General features: G+C 40.2%; 1 protein-coding gene across 1 annotated transcript; it reads left to right on the forward strand.

The window, feature by feature from the left end:
• The first annotated feature begins 20,661 nt into the window (after positions 1 to 20,661).
• Positions 20,662 to 22,672, forward strand: LOC149181485 (putative pectate lyase 5). Its single transcript, XM_089418324.1, has 5 exons — positions 20,662 to 21,114; positions 21,230 to 21,866; positions 21,961 to 22,064; positions 22,188 to 22,326; positions 22,419 to 22,672. Exons 1-5 carry the CDS (start codon positions 20,906 to 20,908, stop codon positions 22,638 to 22,640), a joined length of 1,311 nt encoding a protein of 436 aa, XP_089274450.1. The 5' UTR covers positions 20,662 to 20,905; the 3' UTR covers positions 22,641 to 22,672.
• The last annotated feature ends 351 nt before the right edge of the window (positions 22,673 to 23,023 follow it).

Genomic DNA, 23,023 nt, shown 5'->3' on the forward strand with positions numbered 1-23,023 from the left:
TCCTTGACTGAAAACGACACTTGCGACACTTTCAAATCAAAAGACGACGGCTTGATTATGCTACTTCTTTGTAAAAGAGAACAGAAAATGGCGCAAAATACACAAAAACACTCACATTTCTTTGCATAATGGAGGCGGAATGATGGAAAGGAAGGGGTTTCCACAGTGGTATACTGATCACAGGCAGCAAAACTCCTGAATAGAGCTGAAAAGAGTGAACACAGAAACCAAAAGCTGAGGGCAGAAGAGGTCTTGTCTGATCAGCACACCTGCAACACAGGGAAAGTGCGATGCAGCGCACCTACTGCACACGGGAAGTGCGATGCATCCACATTCCCAAGATTATAAGGTGCAATGGTCCAGGGATGAGACTTCAACTGGGTTCCGGGTCACAGTTTGCAGCTTAGTTTAGGGATTTAGGCCGAGCAAGTGATGTACAATAAAAAGAAATCACAGGGGCTGATCTAATGAGGCTACTAGAGCCACCACTAGGGCAATTAGAAGGTTTGTAAATTGATTGTTCAGTTTATAAACAAAACCCGGAGATAGACTGAAGCAGCATTGATCTACTTTTCACTTGCATAGCAAATGTAGTTCGAAGGCTAGCTGGCTTGAATTCAGGCTCCATCTGTAAGTTTATAAAACAAACAATCTATTCGCTCCCACTGTCCCCATTTTGTTATCGGGAAATCTAGTGTCCACTTGGAGCTGCTAGTCCCACTAAGATTGGTAGCTATCTTAGAAACAAACAAACTAAAACCACTTTCATTTTCCTTTATGAGAAGTAGATAAGAGGGGAATGAAGGACACCAACCTCAGTCTTGTGCTTGGTTCCTTGCTCGGTTCCTCTCCCTTCTGACAGATCCTCGCCGCTTCTCCTTCATCTACCCAGCTTCAAAGAGCACCTATGGAATCAAAGCAACATAATACTATTGAAGAACAGAGATCTAAAATCATAAACAATATAGGACCAGATATATATTGACCACACAAATGCATATATCTTCAAACATACAAGAATGTGGAGGAAAACTTGAATAGCTTTATTAATATCAAGAATAAGCAAAGAGGATTACAACCAATTGTTCTGACCCAGCGTCATCCTCCAGCATGAAAGCCCTTCTTTCACCTCATGAAAAGCTTAGATCACCCAACACTATGATGTTCCACCAAGAAACAAACAACAATTCCTTACAAAATACAAAATTCCTGCCTCTAGATCTCTGGGATGAGGGATCCATATATAGATGATTCTAGGGGTGAGTCAGCGTCTGGGATTTTGATTAGTGTCCTCTCTCTGATAGTCCTTGATTCCACTTGGAGATTGATGATCTCTTACTCATCCCTGGGCGAATTCAGAGAGGCAAGTGTCACAGGAGAAGTTTCTGGAAGATTCCATGATCATCCACCTCGCAAACTGTCTTTGCCATTTGTCTACTCTCGCCCATCGCACCCTACAGAAGGGCTTTTCAGTATTCATCGCACCCTTTTCATTGGGCAGGTGGGATGCATCGCACCCTTAGCACTGAGCAACCTGTATGGTCCAGTTTTGACCAGTTCTGAGCAGTTTCCTGTGGAGAACTTCTGGGAGATGATGTAATCAGCTGACCTTGTTCCTTTAGGGTATGAAACAACACTTTTAGGGACTTAGGAGCCCTTGGTTTATGGACATGTATGATTGGGGTTGCAGAGCCCAAAAATGTCTATAACAGTTGCCCCTTAAAGCATTAGGTCGTTAATCTTTTGATGTCGGGTGAAATGCTTTATCATGAGGATCCGAAGTTTTTTTGACCTGGGAGGCGATCTGTAATAAGATACAATACAATACATTATCTTCATAATATTTTTCATGATCTAGCTGAGGCGGGCATTCCCATGCTCAGCTTTATAAATTCATTTTCATGTACATACGACAGACAACCATATGTGCGGGAGACTGATGATTCTGATAGAGTCATCATCCTTTGATTTAGATGATCATCTGTGCAGCAACAATGTACATTTGATGTCTTTATTTTCCTGAATATATTGCAGCCCGGATGGATGAAACTAGATCCGGGGTCTTCAAACTCGTTCAATCTTCACTCGGAGTACAAGTCGATCCATGTGAAAGATGTTCTAGAGTCGAACAAGGAAAGACATCGCCTGATTACCAGCCAATGATGTAAGATGTTAACAGGCGCGACAGGAATCACCGATAACGATGATGACCCTCAAGGTACTACAGTACAATTCACGTGGTGTGAATAAGGGACTTGGCGTCGAACACCATGCAAAATCTTTCGGTCGAAGGCCATTGATGTAAACCTGTCGCTGGAAGTGAGAAACTTGCCATTGAGGCATGCAAGCTTCAAAGTACTGAAAGGGTTGTTCCTAAGTCGACTTCTTGGATAATGAGCTGATGTCGACAAGAAGCGACCCGTCGTAGGAGGGCCTTAATGAATCCCACATCTACGACATGGAACGGAGTAAATGATTTTGGAGGTGAAAACGATCTGATGATATAGGGTTTAGGGTGGTGGTCATGAAAGAATGGAGTGTGAATGTATTGCAGCGGATGAGACACAGGTGAATTCTCTGAGCGACTTCTCTTGAACATATCGGTGACACTGACATGGATTGGTACCGTTAACCCCAAATATCGATGGTGCGATGGACCAATGGTGATATGACCAGTGAACGGAACAACCCAACCCGACTCGGATGCAGTCATGTTCAAGAGCGACTTGCTACCAATAAAGTTTCTTCAAGTTTTCTTCCCAATTTTTCCCCAGTCATTGTTGACCAGTACCTCTTTATTTTTGTCAAGCTTGAGGAGGATAACATATGCTTGTTCTATAATTTGCCCTTCGGGAAAACCCGTCGCTATGTTTTAACGAGCCTAGCGACAGTGAAACTCGTTCTTGTCTGTATGGACAAGTTTGTTGCTATTTGGTTTTAACGAATTTAACGACAAAGATGACTCGGTCCTTTTCAATTTTAGAGAGTCTGAAAGGGACGTAAAGGAAACTCCAATGATCCTTTTTCATCATATAATCCCTTAAGTCCGAAAAAGTATAAAATAATATGAAAGGGATGAATTTTTGGTAATTTTAACGAGCCGAACAAAACAAGTGCTCGATCTTTTTGTGTAATAATCCCTTAGGTCCAAAAAGATTAAAATCTAGACGAGGGATAGCACTTCCATTCGCTTTAACGAGCTGGAGAGGCCAATCGCTTGGCAATTTTTTCATATTTTACGAGTCAGGTGAAAAGAGCTTAAAGGAGACTCGTTTTTTAGGAATGACTGATAATTTCGGGTAGCAGCTGATTCCAGGTAAGGTTTGGAATTTTCCAATCATGGCAGTGTCACAAGGATGGCTAACAGGATAACCCTTCACAGTTGTTCCTCAAAAGGGGTAAACAATCAAATGGAGGTGAATGATCGGCTAAAACAGAGTGGAGGTGACGGTAAGAACACGACCAAGGCTAAAAAGCTGATGATAATGCATTCAAAATGGTTATTTACCAGAAATTGGTTCACTTTTTTTTTAATGAGCTTAAACTCTGGGGGAAACATTTGCTCATTGCTTATGTTTAATTTTTAACGAGCTTGAACTCCACATAAAAACTTCTTGTGCCAGTCGTATAATAAGGATATCTCATCTAAGATGCCATTTTTTATGGAGCTTGCACCTTTCAGAGCTTTGCCCCGGATCCTTTCTTTATGCAAGTTAGGAACGACCAATCCTACGAGTTTAAAGGGTTGAGAAACTACAAACTAAGAAAATAAATGGTTGCTCTTCGCTTGCATGCAAAAAGGTTTGCATGCCCCCAGGTATAGCGAAAATTTTCCAGGTTATCATATGAAAGCTCTCCATCCACGTTGCAGACAAAATTCTTCCTTGGCGATGTCTATCGAAATAGACAAAGGTGAGTGGTGCGGTCTGCCTCCACTCACATAACTTTGACGAGGGAATCTTATTCCAGTCTAATCGCATTTTCCTAAATGGACGGGTGTGTCAGACTAGTCATATATCCTCCGTCGAAACCTACCCTATAGCCAAGGTTTTCCTGCCGAAACAGACCAGGGTGCATGCCCCCTGGGTTTCAATCATGTCCTCCCGAATCACTTGTGCTCTTTAGGTGGACTGACTGGAGATTGATGAGACATTCCTTGCGTGAAAATACAATTTAGGGATGGCATTTGACTATTAGCTATGTGTGAGCCGGGGAACGAAAGCTGGTCTATGAGCTTGACCACTTGGCCTTCATGCGGAAAACACATTACTCTAAAGAGTGAGGAGACAATGGCTCCCATGCTATAAATATAGTCGCATCCAAGGAGTAGATTATAATCTAGAGGTCCTCGGACTACCATTACGTTCACGTAAATGGTTTTCCTTCTCAATGTTATGGGCACATTGGGAAGGATCCCTAACGGTCGACTGGTTCCTTTGTCGAAGCCTGTCAGATTTCTCATCTCAGGCAGAAGCGATGGCGAGCCAAGCGCTTCCCAAGCAGTTGAGGAAAGTATACTCACAGAAGCCCCTTCATATATGATGGTACTGACCATGATCATTTTGTAAGCTTGTACAATGATTCAGAATGCTACATTAGCCGGTACACGGGGTCTGCCTAATAGATTCCAAGGAAACGACTAGGTTGCTCAGAGGTGGGACTAAATAGACGGCCGGATATGACTCTGACGAACTTCCTTCCTGTGGTAAAGGAACGGGTAGACTTCCCCCATGTTCATCGGAGTCTGTGTTTTCGAAAAGAATTTGAATGGTTTCATTCACATTCTCTTCGGTGATTGTGTCATCTGAAGATGGACCTTCCGAAGGCAAGACTGGGTCGACTGCCGCCTCAACCTTTTGACTTTCATCTGGTATGGATTCAGTGGGTTTATCTTCAATGACAAAGTTTCGACAGATCACAATGGCATGTCGGTCGGATTTTCAACTAGCGATGGACTCGGCAAGAGTTTCTTGTATCCAGGAGGAAGCCGTAGCGGTGAAGTCGAACGGTCATCCAAAACTCTTTTAGATTCGTCTTGGAAGGGACAACAGTGGACAGTGTGATCGCCTTCACACAGTTTACAAGGAAATTTACATTTCCTTTTTTGTCTGAATGCTTCGCTTTCACTAGTTGATGGTGTACTTTCAACATGGTCTTCAGAGGTTGATTACACCAGCTGGTGCAAGTGAGGAGACTAGTCCCTTAAGATCTGAGGGATGCAAGGACAATCTCGATGATAGTGGTCTCCTTTGCAAATGACACATGGAGATTTAGGCTTGGACGGTGCACTGTGTGGATTTTCACTAGACGATGCCCAGTTATCCCTTTTTTCCTTCGGCTCCTTCTTCTTCTTCTCTTTCTTCTCCTTCTTAGTTACTTGATTTTTGGCCTTACCAGCTTTATCAAGCGAAGAGGAAGGAGGAGAGGGAGAATCAGATGAAGTAGAAGGTTGGGGGGTAACTTTAGTATCATCCAGTTTTTGACTTGATTGCTCAGGAATCACGGTGTTCTGAACGACGGAGGTTGAGAAGAGCCATATTGGCAAGCCAATCGTCAATCCTGGAAGTGACAATGTGGCCATATGAGGTGCACCAACATCTCCCCAAGAGGAGAAAGGACTAGGATTTCCTCCAAGGGGAAATCCTTGGTTGGTGGACTCCATTTTTCTCAACCTAAGACCAACGCGGAAATGGTGACATTAGTCCGATTAGAATATATTTTAGACACTTTGACACAACTTGTTTTTTCAATTTTTAAGAGTCGAGAAAAAACAAAAGATGACTCTAGTCGCCTTCGATTTTTAATGAGCCTGAAGTGACCAGTGCTCAGATGGACCTTTTCCTTTAAGGAGTCTGAAAAGGAATGAAAGAGACTACTCTGGAAATATAGACAGAGGGATTACCAAACGAATCGCAAAACTGCAGAATACCTTTTACGGTTCGGCAGTCAATCTTCCCAAATGTTGTGTTTAGTGCATTGCGATCGATAGGGCAGCAGACACGGCTTCCTATGGATAAAGGATATAGCCTATTGTGGTCTCCCAATATATACTCGACGGTATGTTGGAGCACAAGTCCGTACTGGCACTTGTCGCCTCAAAGAGGAGAAATCACTCAACCAACAGTGAAAGCGACAGTTACCAGGCTTTACGATGCCGGAATACATCTCTAGCCTAGACTTCTAGATGTTGTGTGTTAGGTTCCAAAGCATTTTTAGGTTCATTAAATTTATTTTACAGTTTATCTTTCTTAAGGAATTTTCCTTTCATGTTCACCGCGTGATGTAGATATACAATTCCTAAAATGCAATCTAAGATGATAAACAATCGTTTAATCTTCTTTTTGCAATGAAAATCCTAGCTACTAAAGAAAGAGAAATGATATTCTTTCAACATAGAGCAGAGAGCACACACTAGATGCACTGTCCTAAATCAAACCAACAAGCAGTCTAAATGCAAATGAACATGCATGTATTTGTTTTCAGCTTTCTTAATGTGTGAATGACAAGAAGAATGCTAAGTACAAATCTGAATTATCTTTTCAAAGCGACAATGCTAACAAATTTCTTTTCAGAAACAAAAGGAAGATAATGACGACCCTTTGCTATTTTGAATTGAAAATTGCTTTCGACACTTGAAAAACTACTAATCCAAATCAAATACAAGAGTAACTGTATAATCAACTATCAAGAACAATAGAATTCTTTTCCTTGACTGAAAACGACACTTGCGACACTTTCAAATCAAAATATGACAGCTTGATTATGCTACTTCTTTGTAAAAGAGAACTGAAAATGGCGCAAAATACACAAAAACACTCACAGTTCTTTGCACAATGGAGGCAGAATGATGGAAAAGAAGGGGTTTCCACAGTGGTATACTGATCACAGGCAGCAAAACTCCTGAATAGGGCTGAAAAGAGTGAACACAGAAACCAAAAGCTGAGGGTGGAAGAGGTCTTGTCTAGTCAGCACACCTGCAACATAGGGAAAGTGCGATGCAGCGCACCTACTACACACGGGAAGTGTGATGCATCCATATTCCCAAGAGTAGAAGGTGTGATGGTCCAGGGACGAGACTTCAACTGGGTTCCGGGTCACAGTTTGCAGCTCAGTTCAGGGATTTAGGCCGAGCAAGTGATGTACAGTAAATAGAAATCACAGGGGCTGATCTAATGAGGTTACTAGAGCCACCACTAGGGAAATTAGAAGGTTTGTAAATCGATTTTTCAGTTTATAAACAAAACCCAAAGATAGACTGAAGCAGCATTGATCTACTTTGCACTTGCATAGCAAATGCAGTTCGAAGGCTAGCTGGCTTGACTTCAGTCTCCGTCTGTAAGTTTATAAAACAAACAAATATTGAAAAACAAACAAACTATTCGCTCCCACTGTGGTCGCCATTTTGTTATCGGGAAATCTAGTGTCCACTCGGAGCTGCTAGTCCCACTAAGACTGGTAGCTATCTTAGAAACAAACAAACTAAAACCACTTTCATTTTCCTTTATGAGAAGTATATAAGAGGGGAATGAAGGACACCAACCTCAGTCTTGCGCTTGGTTGCTTGCTCGGTTCCTCTCCCTTCTGACAGATCCTTGCCACTTCTCCTTCATCTACCCAGCTTCAAAGAGCACCCGTGGAATCAAAGCAACATAATACTATCGAAGAACAGAGATCTAAAATCATAAACAATATAGGACCAGATATATTTTGACCACACAAATGCATATATCATCAAACATACAAGAATGTGGAGGAAAACTTGAATAGCTTTATTAATATCAAGAATAAGCAAAGAAGATTACAACCAATTGTTCTGACCTAGTGTCATCCTCCAGCATGAAAGCCCTTCTTTCACCTCACGAAAAGCTTAGATCACCCAACACTATGATATTCCACCAAGAAACCAATAGCACTTCCTTACAAAATACAAAATTCCAGCCTCTGGATCTCTGGGATGAGGGATCCATATATAGATGATTGCATGGGGGTGAGTCAGCTTCTGGGATTTTGATTAGTGTCCTCTCTCTGATAGTCCTTGATTCCACTTGGAGATTGATGATCTTACTCATCCCTGGGTGAATTCAGAGAGGCAAGTGTCACAGGAGAAGTTTCTGGAAGATTCCATGATCATCCACCTCGCAAACTGTCTCTGTCATTTGTCTACTCTCACCCATCGCACCCTACAGAAGGGCTTTTCAGTATGCATCACACCCTTTTCACTGGGCAGGTGGGATGCATCACACCCTTAGCACTGAGCAACCTGTATGGTCCAGTTTTGACCAGTTCTGAGCAGTTTCATGTGGAGAACTTCTGGAGATGATGTAATCAGCTGACCTTGTTCCTTTAGGGTATGAAACAACACCTTTAGGGACTTAGGAGCCCTTGGTTTATGGACATGTATGATTGGGGTTACAGAGCCCAAAAATGTCTATAACAATAAACTTGAAAGGAAGGATGTCTTGGAGATGACCGAGGTGCTGGTATAATACACAAGTGATCAACTAACATAAGGAGTGTTGTTGGCAGCTGTGTAGCTGTGAGTCAAAAAGCATTGCATAGGTTGGAGGAATCATGTAAGGATTCCTTAACAACTAGAAATAAACATCATGCTGAAAGATGTTGTGTAATGATGCCAGAGGGCATGAGTAAGGCAATAATATCTTTGTATAATAATGAATTAGTATGTTCTGTTAGCCAATAAGGTCATGATATCTTATACTGGGTGTAAGAAGCAACCAAGATATTGCAAGCTGTGAGCATGGAAAGTGCCTATGAATTTAGTAATGGATATATTGAGAATGTGGAAGTGACAAGAAAAATTGATATATGTTTGAACATGGCTATGAGATTTGTTATGGCTAAGCATTGTAATTTGGCATGCATGGGCAACCAAGTTATAATGACTACAAGGGATCTCTAATGGCTAAGGAATATTCTGCAACAATATTGTCTCCCTACTCCATGTTCTTGAAATGTCAACCTGGATAAGTACAAACTTAAGAGGTGTTCAACACAGTATATGCATTTTGTAAAGGCTAGCCAATCATGCATTGTAATCTAAAAACTTGAAACTACCATAACATCTTAATTTATGCAAGAATCAATTAGGCAACTATTAACTAATACTCTATTCTACTAACTTAGTTACAGAATAAGGCTCAAAGGAAAGGCAATTGTTAAGCGCTTGGGTTCCTTTCCAATCTTCCACTGCCTCCCTCATGCAATTGACAACATATTATTTCATCATTTTGGTACCTCATCATCTTCCCCCAACAAGACGGTTACACATCCTCTATGCAACAAAAGGTATAAGACAAATACATTCATGTACATGTCATGCCTTGCCTCTATAGCTGGATCTACCTTCTCTACCCTATAATTCTAATCAATGATTCCGCTAGCTGCTCCTTTACTATATTATACAAGACTCTTTTCCTATTCTAACCACTACTTCCTTTCCTTTACTTCACTTGTTGTTTCACCATCTATGAGGCGTAGAAGCAAGGGTGGTTTCAATTTCAATCCAATCCATTCTAGCTTCAATTTTTGCAAACTCTCTTTGTATAAATGGGCACAAAAAATAACCCTATCAAAATGTTGAGGAGAGTGAGGCTCTCTACTTTGAAGTCTTAGTGGGAGATTTGTCCACCTGACATGTAGCTCTTTCATAACTCGGTCTTTACTTTCAACAAGTCTATGCTCACCAAAACCACTAGAAGTGAAATCATAAATGGACAAAACCAAAATAATAAAAAATATGTGAGTGATAGGTGTGGGATTCCCAAACCATAGACTGAACATGGATGCCTAATGAGCATGAAATTAGTATGTGACAATTTACAACTATAATGACTTTTGCCAACCAATGAATCATGAGCTAATGCACATATCAGGAGACCTTGCTCTCTCTTCAAAGCTCACAGAGGAAAACCAATTGGGTTTTATGTTTAACTTTCTTTCTCCCCCCATGCAGTTTTGTTTGATCCTTTTGGATAACATAACTCGGATAGTGACACAGAGACAGACCAATGGTTTTTTACTTTTTATGTTCAACAATACGTCTCTCATCATGCAGTGTTGTCTAATTTTTTTGGAGAGCATGATTCAGAGAGAGCTTGGAGTCACCAGAACCAATATGAGCAAAATCATAAATAGAACTATAAATATCAAAAATATGTAACTGATTGGTGTCGACATCCCAAAGGAACCATAATCAAGACATCGCTGCCTAGTAAACATGCAGTTAAGTTTGAAAGATGTGTTTTACCAACTCAAATCAAAATAATCAGTATTTCTAACCTAGAGTGACAAGCTCAATATCGACAAATCCTAACTTGAACATATAAGATGTGAATACACAACACAGGAAACTCAAGCCTGACATCATTTAGGGACCTCAATTACAACTTCTCATTATTCTATTAATTGGCGACTCATAACTAATGACCAAATTAAATTCATAGATATTATAACTAAAGCAAAACTGTGCCAAATACTCAAAGTCGAAGATGAATTCATTGACCATACAATTAACATGGGAAATGCCCAAATTGAATTCATGCTCAATATCGATGAATCCTAACTTGAACATATAAGATGTGAACACACAACACAGGAAACTGAGGCCTCACATCATATAGGGACCTCAATTACAACCATTCATTCTTTTTTTAATTGTCATGACTCATAACCAATGACCAGATTAAATTCATAGGCATTATAACTAAAGAAAAACTATGTGAAATGCTCAAAGTCGAACATGAATTCATTTACCATACAATTAACATGAGTGTTATAGACATTTTTGGGCACTACAACCCCAATCATATATGTCTATAAACCAAGGACTCCTGAGTCCCTAAAAGTGTTGTTTCATGCCCTAAAGGAACAAGGTCAGCTGATTACATCATCTCCCAGAAGTTCTCCACAGGAAACTGCTCAGAACTGGTCAAAACTGGACCATACAGGTTGCTCAGTGCTAAGGGTGTGATGCATCTCACCTGCCCAGTGTAAAAGGTGTGATGCATACTGAAAAGCCCTTCTATAGGGTGCGATGGGCGAGAGTGGACAAATGGCAGAGACAATTTACGAGGTGGATGATCATAGAATCTTCCAGAAACTTCTCCTGTGACACTTGCCTCTCTGAATTCGCCCAGGGATGAGTAAGAGATCATCAATCTCCAAGCGGAACCAAAAACTATCAGAGATAAGACACTAATCAAAATCCTAGAAGCTGACTCACCTACCTGCAATCATCTATATATGGATCCCTCATCGCAGAGATCTAGATGCTCGAATTTTGTATCTTGTAAGGAAGTGATGTTGGTTTCCTGGTGGAATATCATAGTGTTGGGTGATTTAAGCTTTTCATGAGGTGAAGAATGGCTTTCATGCTGGGAGGATGACGTTGGGTCAGAACAATGGGTTGTAATCCTCTCTTCTGATCTTCATATTAATAAATCTATTCAAGTTTTCCTCCACATTCTTGTATGTCTGATAGTATATGCATTTGTGTGGTCAATATATATCTGGTCCTATATTGTTTATGATTGTAGATCTCTGCACTTTGAAGGTATTATGCTGCTTTGACTTTACAGGTACTCTTTGAAGCAGAGTGGTCAAGGGAGAAGCGACAAAGACTGGTCGGTGAGGAGAAGGAACAAGCAAAGAACCGAGCAAAGGATTGAGGTTGGTATTCTTTGATCTTCTCCTATCTACTTCTCATAAAGGAAAACGAAAGTAACTTTAATCTGTTTGTTTCTAAGATAGCTACCCGTATTAGTGGGACTAGCAGCTTTGCATAGACACTAGATTTCCCGATAATAATGAGAAATGCCCAAATTGAATTCATGTTCAATATAATTAACAGGAACAATGTCTAAAATGAATTGGTGGGCATTGAAATTAACTTGGACACTATTTGAATTGAATCCATATCCCACGATAAGAAATTACTTAGATATTCACAGAGAGATTGCTCAGGCTTCCAGGTGGAGTGTAGAAATTTCCACTGTAGATCAACAAATTATGCAATATACTAAAGCAAAATACAAGATCTACTTCTACAAAAAACTTTGCGGAAGCTTAATCGAATATGAGCAAGATAAATTAGAACACATATAACTGAGAAGGATAAATCAATCACACATGAACACAGAAGAATAACTCAGGGAAAGCCTCATCCTAAAACCCCAATCTCTGTATTATCATACAAGTGGAAATATGTTCAAGTTACAAAAAGAATCATCTCACAAGCTATCCTGCTCTCTCTATAATCAAACAATACAACACATAGACTGAGTAGACAAGAGATATGCCTTTCCTCAGCCCTCTAAGCCTCCTATTTCTTGGCGCGGTTTTTCTTGGGGTTCAATGATGCCACCTGTGTGATTGGCCTCATCACACACTAACTAAACTAAAGAAGTAATTGTGCAATCTCCAAGGAATGAATTCCTTCTGCATGCAAGAGATATTCACAATGGAATATTCCTGCAACTGATAGTACATTGTCCCTCCATTTGATCTCAACTAGGTCTCTATCTGAACTGACATGCATGAGTTATTTATGAGAGAATATTCAGTTATCTGAAGTGCAGCAGTTACATGCATGCATGCATTAACTAACTGAACTCACAATTAATTCAACAAACTATTTGAAATAATATAACTGGACTTGACTTAGTTAACCGAGCCAACTAATTACAACTCAATATTACAACTCATCCTTATCTCTTTAACTGATGGATAAATTCCTCAATCAATGGAGAAACTATTGCATGTCCCCACTTAGACTTCATGTTTGATTTTCTACAACTAATTAACTCAAGATGAGTTAATTAATTATTTTACAAACAACTGCTAAGATCAAATTCGAATTTTAACTTCTCTATTTTAGTTCAGGAAGGTATCACGAAATGCTATTTATAGCAGTGATAAATTTAGCACTTCTATATTTATCTTTTCTTGTTTCTATTTTCAACACTCCCTCTCAATAAGAAAGGGATTATCAGTAACCCCAATCCTGTCTCTGTGGAACTCGAACTTGCATTTTGACAATGCATTTGTCAAATATCTGCACCCTATTCCTCGGTCGAAACATATAGCAACAACATGATCCTCTTGACCACACAATCTCGAAGATGGTGATACTGGATATCAATGTGCTTGGACCTACCATGAAAAACTGGATTCTCAGAGAGTTTGATACAACTCTAATTATCGTAGTAGATCACAGTTGGATCCATCCTCTAACCAAACAATCCCACTAGAATCTTCCGCATCCAAATGGCCTCACATGCAGCCTGACTAGCAGCCATCTTTTCAGCCTCTGCTGAGCTAAGTGCAACTAATCTCTGTTTCTTGCTGTACCAGGAAACTGCAGCTAAACCAAGGTTGAAGATTCCTCTAGAAGTGCTCTTTCGGTCTGATGGACTCCTTGCCCAATCTGCATTTGTGAAGCCCTGAAGCTTTATTCCTCTGTCTGTCTGTACCACAATCCGAACTGAGATGTGCCTCTAAGGTATCTCAGCACATGCTTCGTTGCCTTACAAAATAGCTTGGTAGGTTGAACCATAGCTTGACTCAGTTGGTTTACCGCAAAGCATAAGTCGGGTTGTGTGTTCATTAGATACATAAGTGAACCCACCAGCTGTCGATAAACAATAGCAGCTACTACCTCACCTGAAGTAGCATCCTCCTTCATCCAGTTCCTAGCTAGAGGAGTCTACATGGGTTTGCACTTCTCCATGTGAAAGCGCTTGAGTATCTCATTGGCATACTTGCCTTGAGACACAAATACTTCACCATCTTTTTGCCACACCTCCATGCCTAGAAAGTAGTGCATAAGACCCATGTCTTTCATTTCGAACTCTCTTGCAAGGTTCTCCTTGCAAGATTGGATCAACTAATCATCACTTGTCAAAATTAGATCAACGACATAAAGAACAATGATCAACGGCTTACCTTCTACCATGATGTGGTAAAGGTTTCCATTTGCTTCACTCTTGGTGAAGCCCAACCCAGTGAAATAGTTGTCGATCCTGGTGTACCAAGCATAGGGTGCTTTCTTTAGCCCGTACAAAGCCCTCTTGAGTCGGCACACATGCGACTCATGATCGAAGGTCTCGAAACCCTCTGGCTACTCAATGTACACCTCCTCCTCAATCTTCCCATTGAGGAATGTTGTCTTCACATCCATTTGATGGATCTTCCAACCCATCTGAGTTGATGGTGCCAACGTCGTTTTGATAGCTGAGTAGCTTGCTATGAGAGCAAAGATCTCATCATAGTCGATCCCCTCGACCTGTGAGAAATCTCGGGCAACTAACCTTGCCCTATGTTTCTCAAAATTGCCATCAGCTGCCCACTTTACCTTGTAAAGCCATCTAGAACTCACCACTAACTTGCCCTGAGGTCCTGGGACAACATCCCACATACTATTCCGAATGATAGAGTCGTACTCCTCTACCATTGCATCAACCCAGACTGGTTGCTGCACTGCCTCCTCGAATGAAGAAGGTTTGGTATCTACACACTCCCCAACCAGGGCCATGTACCTAGAGTACCGCTCAGGCGACCTCCTCTCTCTGCGCTGAGAAGATGGTTGTCCCACATTCTCCTGTGCATCCTGCATCAACCTATCAGCTTCCCTTGAGTGTTTCCGCCCATCTCTGGAAGTCTCAGCATGAGTGGATGTCTCCACTCCTAGATCCTCTACATGCGGTTGCTCTGCATCAATATGAGGTTCCTCCTCCTTAGGAACTGAAAGTTCCTCCTCTGCATGCAACTTGAGCTCCCTCTCAAGTGATAATCACATGGCTTTCTGCTCATCGAACTTCAGATCCCTACGTACCACTGTCCTCTGACTAGTAGGTAGGTACACCCAATAGTTGTGGGGTGTATCCGTGTACCCCACAAGTATTCCCAACTCAATTATTGGATCTAGCTTCTTCCGGGCATCTTTGGTCACATGACAATAAACTGATGATCCAAAGATTCAGAAGTGACTCACATCTAGTCGCTTCTCAGAAAAGGCCCCCATAGGTGTCTTCATTCCCAATATACGGTGCGGGCTTTTGTTCTGCACGTATACTGCTGTATTGCATGCCTCAGCCCACAAATGCAGTGGTAGGCTTTGGTCATGCAACATCACTCGAGCTGCTCCCACAATTGATCTGTTCTTCCTTTCGACCACCCCATTCTACTGTGGGTTATGGGGTGTCGTCAATTCTCGTTTAATTTCTTCTGCAGCACAAAAGTCTTTAAATTGTTGGGAGACATACTCTCCACCATTGTCACTACGCAAGGATTTTATTTTCTTTCTAGATTCTTTCTCTGCCAAGGCTTTAAACTCACAAAACCTCAAGAAGGTCTGATCCTTCTTTTGCATAAAGTATATCTAGCATCTATGAGAAAAATCATCAATAAAAATAACATAGTACCTTTGTTTAGTGGTGGAGGCTGTAGAGAATGGTCCACAAACATTTGAGTGAACTTGCTCCAAGATTGCTCCATCTCTATTGTCTTGACCCGGAAAGGAAGATTTCGCATACTTACCCAGGTACAACCTTTGCATGTATTCGTCTGCTCCAGTTTTCCCTTTGGTATTCCGGTAGAAATCTGCTACATGATCTTCAGGGATCCATGGTGCAAGTGGCCCGGTTTTCTTTGCCATAGCTCACCAACATCTTGGATCTGCACTATCTTAGCTTTGGAACTCAATGTAGCACAGTCGTCTACCTCCAGCATGTAGAGCTTCTTTACTCGAATCCTGATTCACTTTGTTTGTCCATTACCGATATGCCTCAGGAATACCTTTCCTTTACTAAAGACTACATCATAGCCTTTCTCTTCTAGCATAACAACATACACAAGATTCTTCTTCAGACCTGGTACATACTTTACATCAGTCAAGGTGAGAGGAGCTCCATGCTCCCTTTGAAACACAACTGTACCTTCACCTGAAACACGGTACTTTCCATCATCGCCCATCTTGATCTGCATTTGGAGATCCTTCTCCTCCAAGGTACTGAAAAGATTCTTATCACCTGACATGTGGAATGAAGTTCCACTGTCCAATGGAAGATTCTTATCAAGAGATATTCACAATGGAATATTCCTACAACTGATAGTACACTGTCCCTCCATCTGACTCAACTGGGTCTCTGTCTGAACTGACATGCATGAGTTATTTATGAGAGAATATTCAGTTATCTGAAGTGCAGCAGTTACATGCATGCATGCATTAACTAATCGAACTCACAAGTAATTCAACAAACTGTTTGAACTAATCTAACTGGACTTGACTTAGTTAACTGAGCCAACTAATTACAACTCAATATTACAACTCATCCTTATCTCTTTAACTGATGAATAAATTCCTCAATCAATGGAGAAAATGTTGCATGTCCCCACATAGACTTCATGTTTGATTTTTTACAACCAATTAACTCAAGATGAATTAATTAATTATTTTACAACTAATTAACTAAAATAGGAAGGTATCTTGAAATGTTATTTATAGCAGTGCTAAATTTAACACTTTTATATTTAGCATTTCTTGCTATTTTCAACATGGAGACCCTAGTAAACATTCTCCTACCATTTGAACGAGGACCCAAATCAATCCTTGTACTGTTCAAATACAAATCTAAGTCAAAGGAAGGAATGAACAAAGAATTTAGAAACCTTCTGGACCAGGAGGGTTTCCATCATGACAAATTTTCACTTTATTACATATCACAACTTTAACATTAAATCTTCTGACCATTTGACAGTCAATTTCCTAAACAAAGAGTTGGAAAAAAGCAGCATACAATCGATTCTGATTTTGGGGGCTGGAATTTCTTGAAGTGCTTAGAAATCGAGCACGAGGAAGAGCAAAAGGAGCTCACTTCAGGAGTTATTGGCTAGGACAAGAGGCGCACTGGTGCGTGCTCCATGACAAGGGTTTCTTAGCTCGAAAGCAATTCCAAAGACATTCTCAAAACAATTCCACACAAACAAGGTAGTTGTAGTCAAAGAATGTACCCATGAGATAAGAAGAGCCTTCACTGAGAAATCATTGAAAGAATTATAGGCAAAACAACTACCAACCGTGAAACCCTGCAGAACCAAGGAAACAAAGTCAGAACCGTGCATAACTACAAGCACCACAACATAAAATTCCAAAGAAAGGCATGAAAATAAAAACCCATCGGAGCCACTAACCTTAAAACCCTTAGAACCCATCAAAATTGCAACAAGGCACCAAAATCCTCAGAACGCCACAGAAATGCAAAGACCATAAAAAAACCCTCAGAACCCTCAGAATCCCACACAACTGCAACTACAAAAACATAACCCTCAAAACCACGAACAATTGCAAACACCTCACTAGCTTGAAACACCACACTGTAGGCTAAAAAATGTTGAATCAAAATATAGTCACATAAAAAACCAGAAAAAAGAAAAAAATCCCAATAAAACCTGCATTCAAGCCTTTGCTTTGGTCCCCGAATAACTGCAAATGTCACACCAGTTCGAAATGCCCACAGTACTAGTCCCTGAACAATTGCAAATGTCGCACCAGCTCGAACCGCCATAAAATGACATAAAAAACCCCAAAAACACATTAAAAAAACCCAATAAAACTTGCATTCAAGGCTCCGTCCTGGTCCCTGAACAACTGCAAAATGCCACACTAGCTCAAACTGTCATACAATGACATAAAAATTCCCAAAACACATAAAAAAACCCAATAAAACTTGCATTCAAGGCTCCATGCTAGTCCAGATTGCACAACAAAAACACCATGATTTCATAAAAAACCCAGTAAAACCTGTATTCAACGCTCCGTCTTGGTCTGCACTGCACAAGAGTCATTGTCGTCATCCCTCGATTGTTGAAACGAGGATATGGCAACATAATGACAGGAGTAGCGAAATTCACCATGAAACCCAAACTCAACATTAAACCGCAAAAAAAAAATTCAAAAAATACGAACGAAACCCTAATACCAAAAGATCCATATATATCATTTACATAACAAAATAAGCGATTGATATTTATCAACCATTTAATTTATATACCCATCATAAATCCAACCTCTAAAAAAACTTAAAAAATAATAATAACATAACCAAAACAAAACAAAATGAATGACGCAATGAAACGTAATCGATGCGTGACTCAATGAAACGTAACAGGATAAAGCATTGATATCACATTCACACGACCCCATTTCCCGCCCATCTCCAACGGTGCAGTCAAAGAATAAGACAGCAACCTTAGTGCTCTCTTTCCGAACGCATGTTACACATAAAGCGGACGCTAAATTTGCGGTTCCCTGGCCGATTAATGTTTCATGTCTCTATCATAAATTTTGATGTACGGTCATAGAGGAATTTATGTGATAAAGTCATACCGATCCCCACGCACTCTACTTTACAACGCACAGATTCACGCCGTCGTATCCGCGGCGGCTGCACTATCCCTCGCAAGTTATTTTCCACACATATGGAGCAACTTTCCCTCGCAAGTTATTTTCGAAGAAAAAGAGCTTCTGAACATGGGTCTGTCGGCGACTTTAAGCTTTCACAACGTGCAGGATGGTAGAAAGTCGAGTGCATTCTCCGTTTTTCATGAAATCGACAGGCTTTAGTCTTGCAATCAAGATCATCACTTTGACTAAGTAAGTAAACCGGGTAGGTGCATTTGAACGAATATCATCTTAATCATGGCGGCTCTCTGGGTCAGAGAAATGCCGGGAACAGCCGGGTATCTGGATAGTGGAGTGACATGAATCCGAAGCAAAAGGTCCGTTTAATTTGGTGTTGCATGTGACGTACACCATAGATAAAAGTATTGTTAGTTTTTCAGCTCTTGTTCATTTGGATTTGCAGGTGAGGTATACTATCAATATTTTTATAGATTTAGTAATTAAATTATCGTGTCGAAGTTTGTTTTTTGTTTCACAAACAAAAAGATCTCATACACCAATGTCCAATGTAATGTTTAAAATTAAATAATAATAATAATAATAATAAAACACTATTTATTGTTTAAAAAAAATTGAATATAAACATAACCATAGTAAATATAATTAAAAATTAGTAAAAATAATTTGTACCAGTTTAACTAAATTTAATAATAAAATTTTGTGTAAAATTATGAATTTTTATTATTTAAAATCTTTTTAAAATTTACAGAAAGATTTAGCTCATAAAAAATCTTTGGACCAGATTAAGAAATTGAAATTTGCTTTTCAAAAAATTTCTTAACTTGAAAATAAAAAAATATATCCATAAAAAGTGAAAAACATACCACAGTTAAACTAAGGAAATAGTTATACTAATGAAGGAAAACAATTACTTTCTTCATCTGTGTATTTATGACGGAGTTGGAATTTCAAATTTATTTTGACTGTCCACTGAAAATTTGGTGATGGCTATTTTTTCTGGGAAGTGTTCATTGAGGTCGAGGAATTGTTTGGACGATCAAAAGTGGTTTGAATTAGGCTAAACAAATTTTAAAAAATCTTGAATGAGTAGTGTTTAAATCATATTTTTGATGGTGAAAATAGATTCAGCACCATCAAAAGCTTTTATGACACTCAAAATCTTGAAATTTGACAACTGTAACTTAGATTTACAAAAATCCCTGCAAAATTTTATAAAAATCTTACCAAATATTTAAAAAAAAAAACAATCTAATTAGACTACTTCCCTGGCAAGTTATTGGGTTATGCAAAAAACAATAACAATAAAAACAATAACAATAAAAAGCAATTAAAAAAAATATGCAAAAGAAAATAACAGTAAAAAGCAATTAAAAAAAATTAATAGATTTGAGAACAACGGTTTGCTTCCGTGCAAGTTCCATTGTATTTAACTTTTAAAAGTGAGAAAAAGTCTTGATAATAAGGAAAAAACGGACAATTTGAAAAGAATTTCTCAAATCATTAAATTTGAGACGGGGATTATTGACATCCTCTACTTATAAACCTTTCTCTACGTATAACTTAATCAGTGAGGAATTTAAGATGGGTAATTTAAATACTTGGAAGTAATTTACAATTTTTTAAACTGACTTGCAAAATTTTTAATTGCTATAATATTTTTAAAAAGGTTAATGAAATTCTGCGATGGTTTTTTTCGGGAAATCTGAGTTATAGTGGCCGAAATTAAAAAATTTGAGTGACTTGAGATTTTTGATGGTACTATTCCATTTCCACTATCAAAACGCCATTGAAACACTCCTACCATGAAAAAGAAAAATTAGCCATTCGAACTAATTTTGATTATCCAGCCGAAATCGACGCTGTGTAGACAACGCCTTTACAAAGTAAAAACAAAACACGTTCCGCACAACCCCGAATTCCATTTTCGCCCACATGGCTGTGTTCTTGGTACAGTATTCTCACCCACATGGCTGTGCTCTTGGTACAGTATTCTCACGGTACAGTATTCTCACCCACATGGCTGTGCTCTTGGTACAGTATTCTCACCCACATGGTGAACACTATGGCACAGTACGGTACTGTTATCTGTTGTTCTTGATGGCCAATTGAGTTGACTAGGTATCAACAGAAATACCTGCTTCTACGAAATTTGTTCCTTTAACAACTCTGGATTTATCATATAAGAAGGGGCAACATGTACATGCAAATTCGTGCGAAGGAGCTGAGTGGTCGACTGCCGCTGCAGTTATAGCTTATAATATTTAGTCTAGCAGCATCTCATCTCATCTCTGATCCCATACTTTCTCTCCAACTCGTTTTCTTCTTGTCATAACCTCAAGTACAGAGTCATCTCTTTCTTAATATTTGTTAGCAGAATCGATTGAATACAGATCCCGTATTATATAGAGGATTGTGATTTGTAGTTCAATCCGATTACTGTAATCTGCGAACCGTTACCCTAAAAAAATGTCTGGCTATCGAGAGGTACTGGCAATGATTGCCTTGCTTGGGGTCTTTTGGATTCGATCCGAGGCGGCTACGCCCTTCAGAAGTTTGGAAAAATTGACGGGCGCTGTACTTGGACGACGTGTGATGGTACCTGAAACTGAACATGGACAACAACCTGAAACGAAACACGTGGAAGAGCCTGCAAGAGTAGTTGAGATGGTGGAAAGGTAAGTAGTATCTGATAAAGCTCAATTTCTTGTAATGCCATATGGCAGAAGCAACATTTTATTCATGAAATTTATTGCAGGAGCATCAACATTTTATTCGTGCAATGTATTGCAGGAGCATTAACAGTTCGAGAAGGGAGCTAAGTTATTTGTCTTGCGGAACGGGGAACCCCATCGATGACTGTTGGCGCTGCGATCCAGATTGGGAAAACAATCGAAAGAGGCTTGCAGACTGCGCCATTGGATTCGGCAGGAACGCCATTGGAGGCAAGAATGGTAGATTCTATGTTGTCACCGATCCCAATGACTACGATGCGGTCAATCCACGGCCGGGCACCCTGCGCCATGCTGTTATTCAAACCGAGCCTCTGTGGATAATTTTTCAGAGAGACATGGTCATCCAGCTCAAAGAAGAGCTTATCATGAACAGTTACAAGACAATCGACGGAAGAGGTGTAAATGTCCACATTGCCAACGGTGCCTGCATTACGGTACAATACGTTCACCACATTATCATTCACGGGATTCACATCCATGACTGCAAGCCTGCAGGAAATGCCATGGTGAGGGATTCCCCGGGACATTACGGGTGGAGAACGAGAAGTGATGGAGATGGAGTCTCCATCTTTGGGGGAAGCAATATCTGGGTAGACCATTGCTCCTTGTCAAACTGTGCAGATGGACTCATCGATGCAATCCTGGGGTCGACTGCAATAACAATTTCAAACAACTTTATGACGCACCATGATAAGGTTTGAATCTCAATTCTGGCTTTGTAACATTAAAAGTTCAAAATTTCCTACCATGCTTACCCTGTTCATCTATTTGTTACATTAATTGTTGCAGGTCATGCTCCTGGGCCACAACGACGATTATACACCAGATGTTAACATGCAAGTAACAGTTGCTTTCAACCATTTCGGAGAAGGACTCGTGCAGCGCATGCCCAGGTATCTGAAACGATCTGAATTCAGATTTTTCCATTTGTGTTTCATGTATGGACAATCAAATAAACAATAGGGTTTAGAAGTTTATCTGCAAAAGAAGTTTAATGCATTGATGCTGAAACGCAGATGCCGACACGGATATTTTCATGTGGTGAACAACGATTACACGCAGTGGGAAATGTACGCCATCGGTGGAAGTGCGAACCCAACAATCAACAGCCAAGGCAATCGATTCCTCGCACCTGTTGATCGCTCTTCCAAGGAGGTAAACGTTGCTTCCTCATTTCTGATCAGTTCATTACTGTCAACATTAACATCGTAAGTACATGGAGTGGATAAATATAAATGAATGAACAGGTAACGAAGCGCGAGTACACATCGGAGAGCGTATGGAAGCAGTGGAATTGGAGGTCAGACGGAGACTTGTTGTTGAACGGGGCATTCTTTGTTCCGTCGGGCGCGGGCGCATCGTCTAGCTATGCGAAGGCTTCCAGTCTGTCAGCGAGGCCATCGTCTCTTGTGGCCTCCCTCACAGGGAACGCCGGCGTTCTGACATGCAAGAAAGGCTCTGCATGCTGACTCAACAACTCCACGCCTACCGCCATCTTCAATCTTCCCGTCTCTCTCAATTCGCTCTATTTTCTTTTTGCAGTAACAATACTGAGAGCATGTTATGTCGCAAGATCTTCTGCCCTCCAACCTCGGCATGCATGAATACCTCCGCCTCTTCCTTGTACAGTAACAATACTGAGAGCATGTTATGTCGCAAGATCTTCTGCCCTCCAACCTCGGCATGCATGAATACCTCCGCCTCTTCCTTGTTGGGGGGAGGCCGATACGCAGGTGCTGACGTGTTGTAGAAAAGTTTGTCTGAACAATTTCTATCTAGAGGCCAAATACTAATTTGCTTACTTTATTTTAACCAATTAGCATCATGTTCAAGTGTACGATTTCGTCAAGAT

The sequence above is a fragment of the Pinus tabuliformis genome, chromosome 3_2 (genome assembly GCF_031772625.1).
Source record: "Pinus tabuliformis cultivar Carrire ecotype Pingquan chromosome 3_2, CPIR1, whole genome shotgun sequence".
Lineage (NCBI taxonomy): Eukaryota > Viridiplantae > Streptophyta > Pinopsida > Pinales > Pinaceae > Pinus > Pinus tabuliformis.

Bases quoted from the DNA above. Each gene is read 5' to 3' on its own strand.
- LOC149181485 (XM_089418324.1), top strand. From the start codon at position 20,906: ATGTCTGGCTATCGAGAGGTACTGGCAATGATTGCCTTGCTTGGGGTC. The intron at 21,867-21,960 runs GTTTGAATCTCA...TAATTGTTGCAG, and splicing joins TTATGACGCACCATGATAAG to GTCATGCTCCTGGGCCACAA. The intron at 22,065-22,187 runs GTATCTGAAACG...GCTGAAACGCAG, and splicing joins CTCGTGCAGCGCATGCCCAG to ATGCCGACACGGATATTTTC.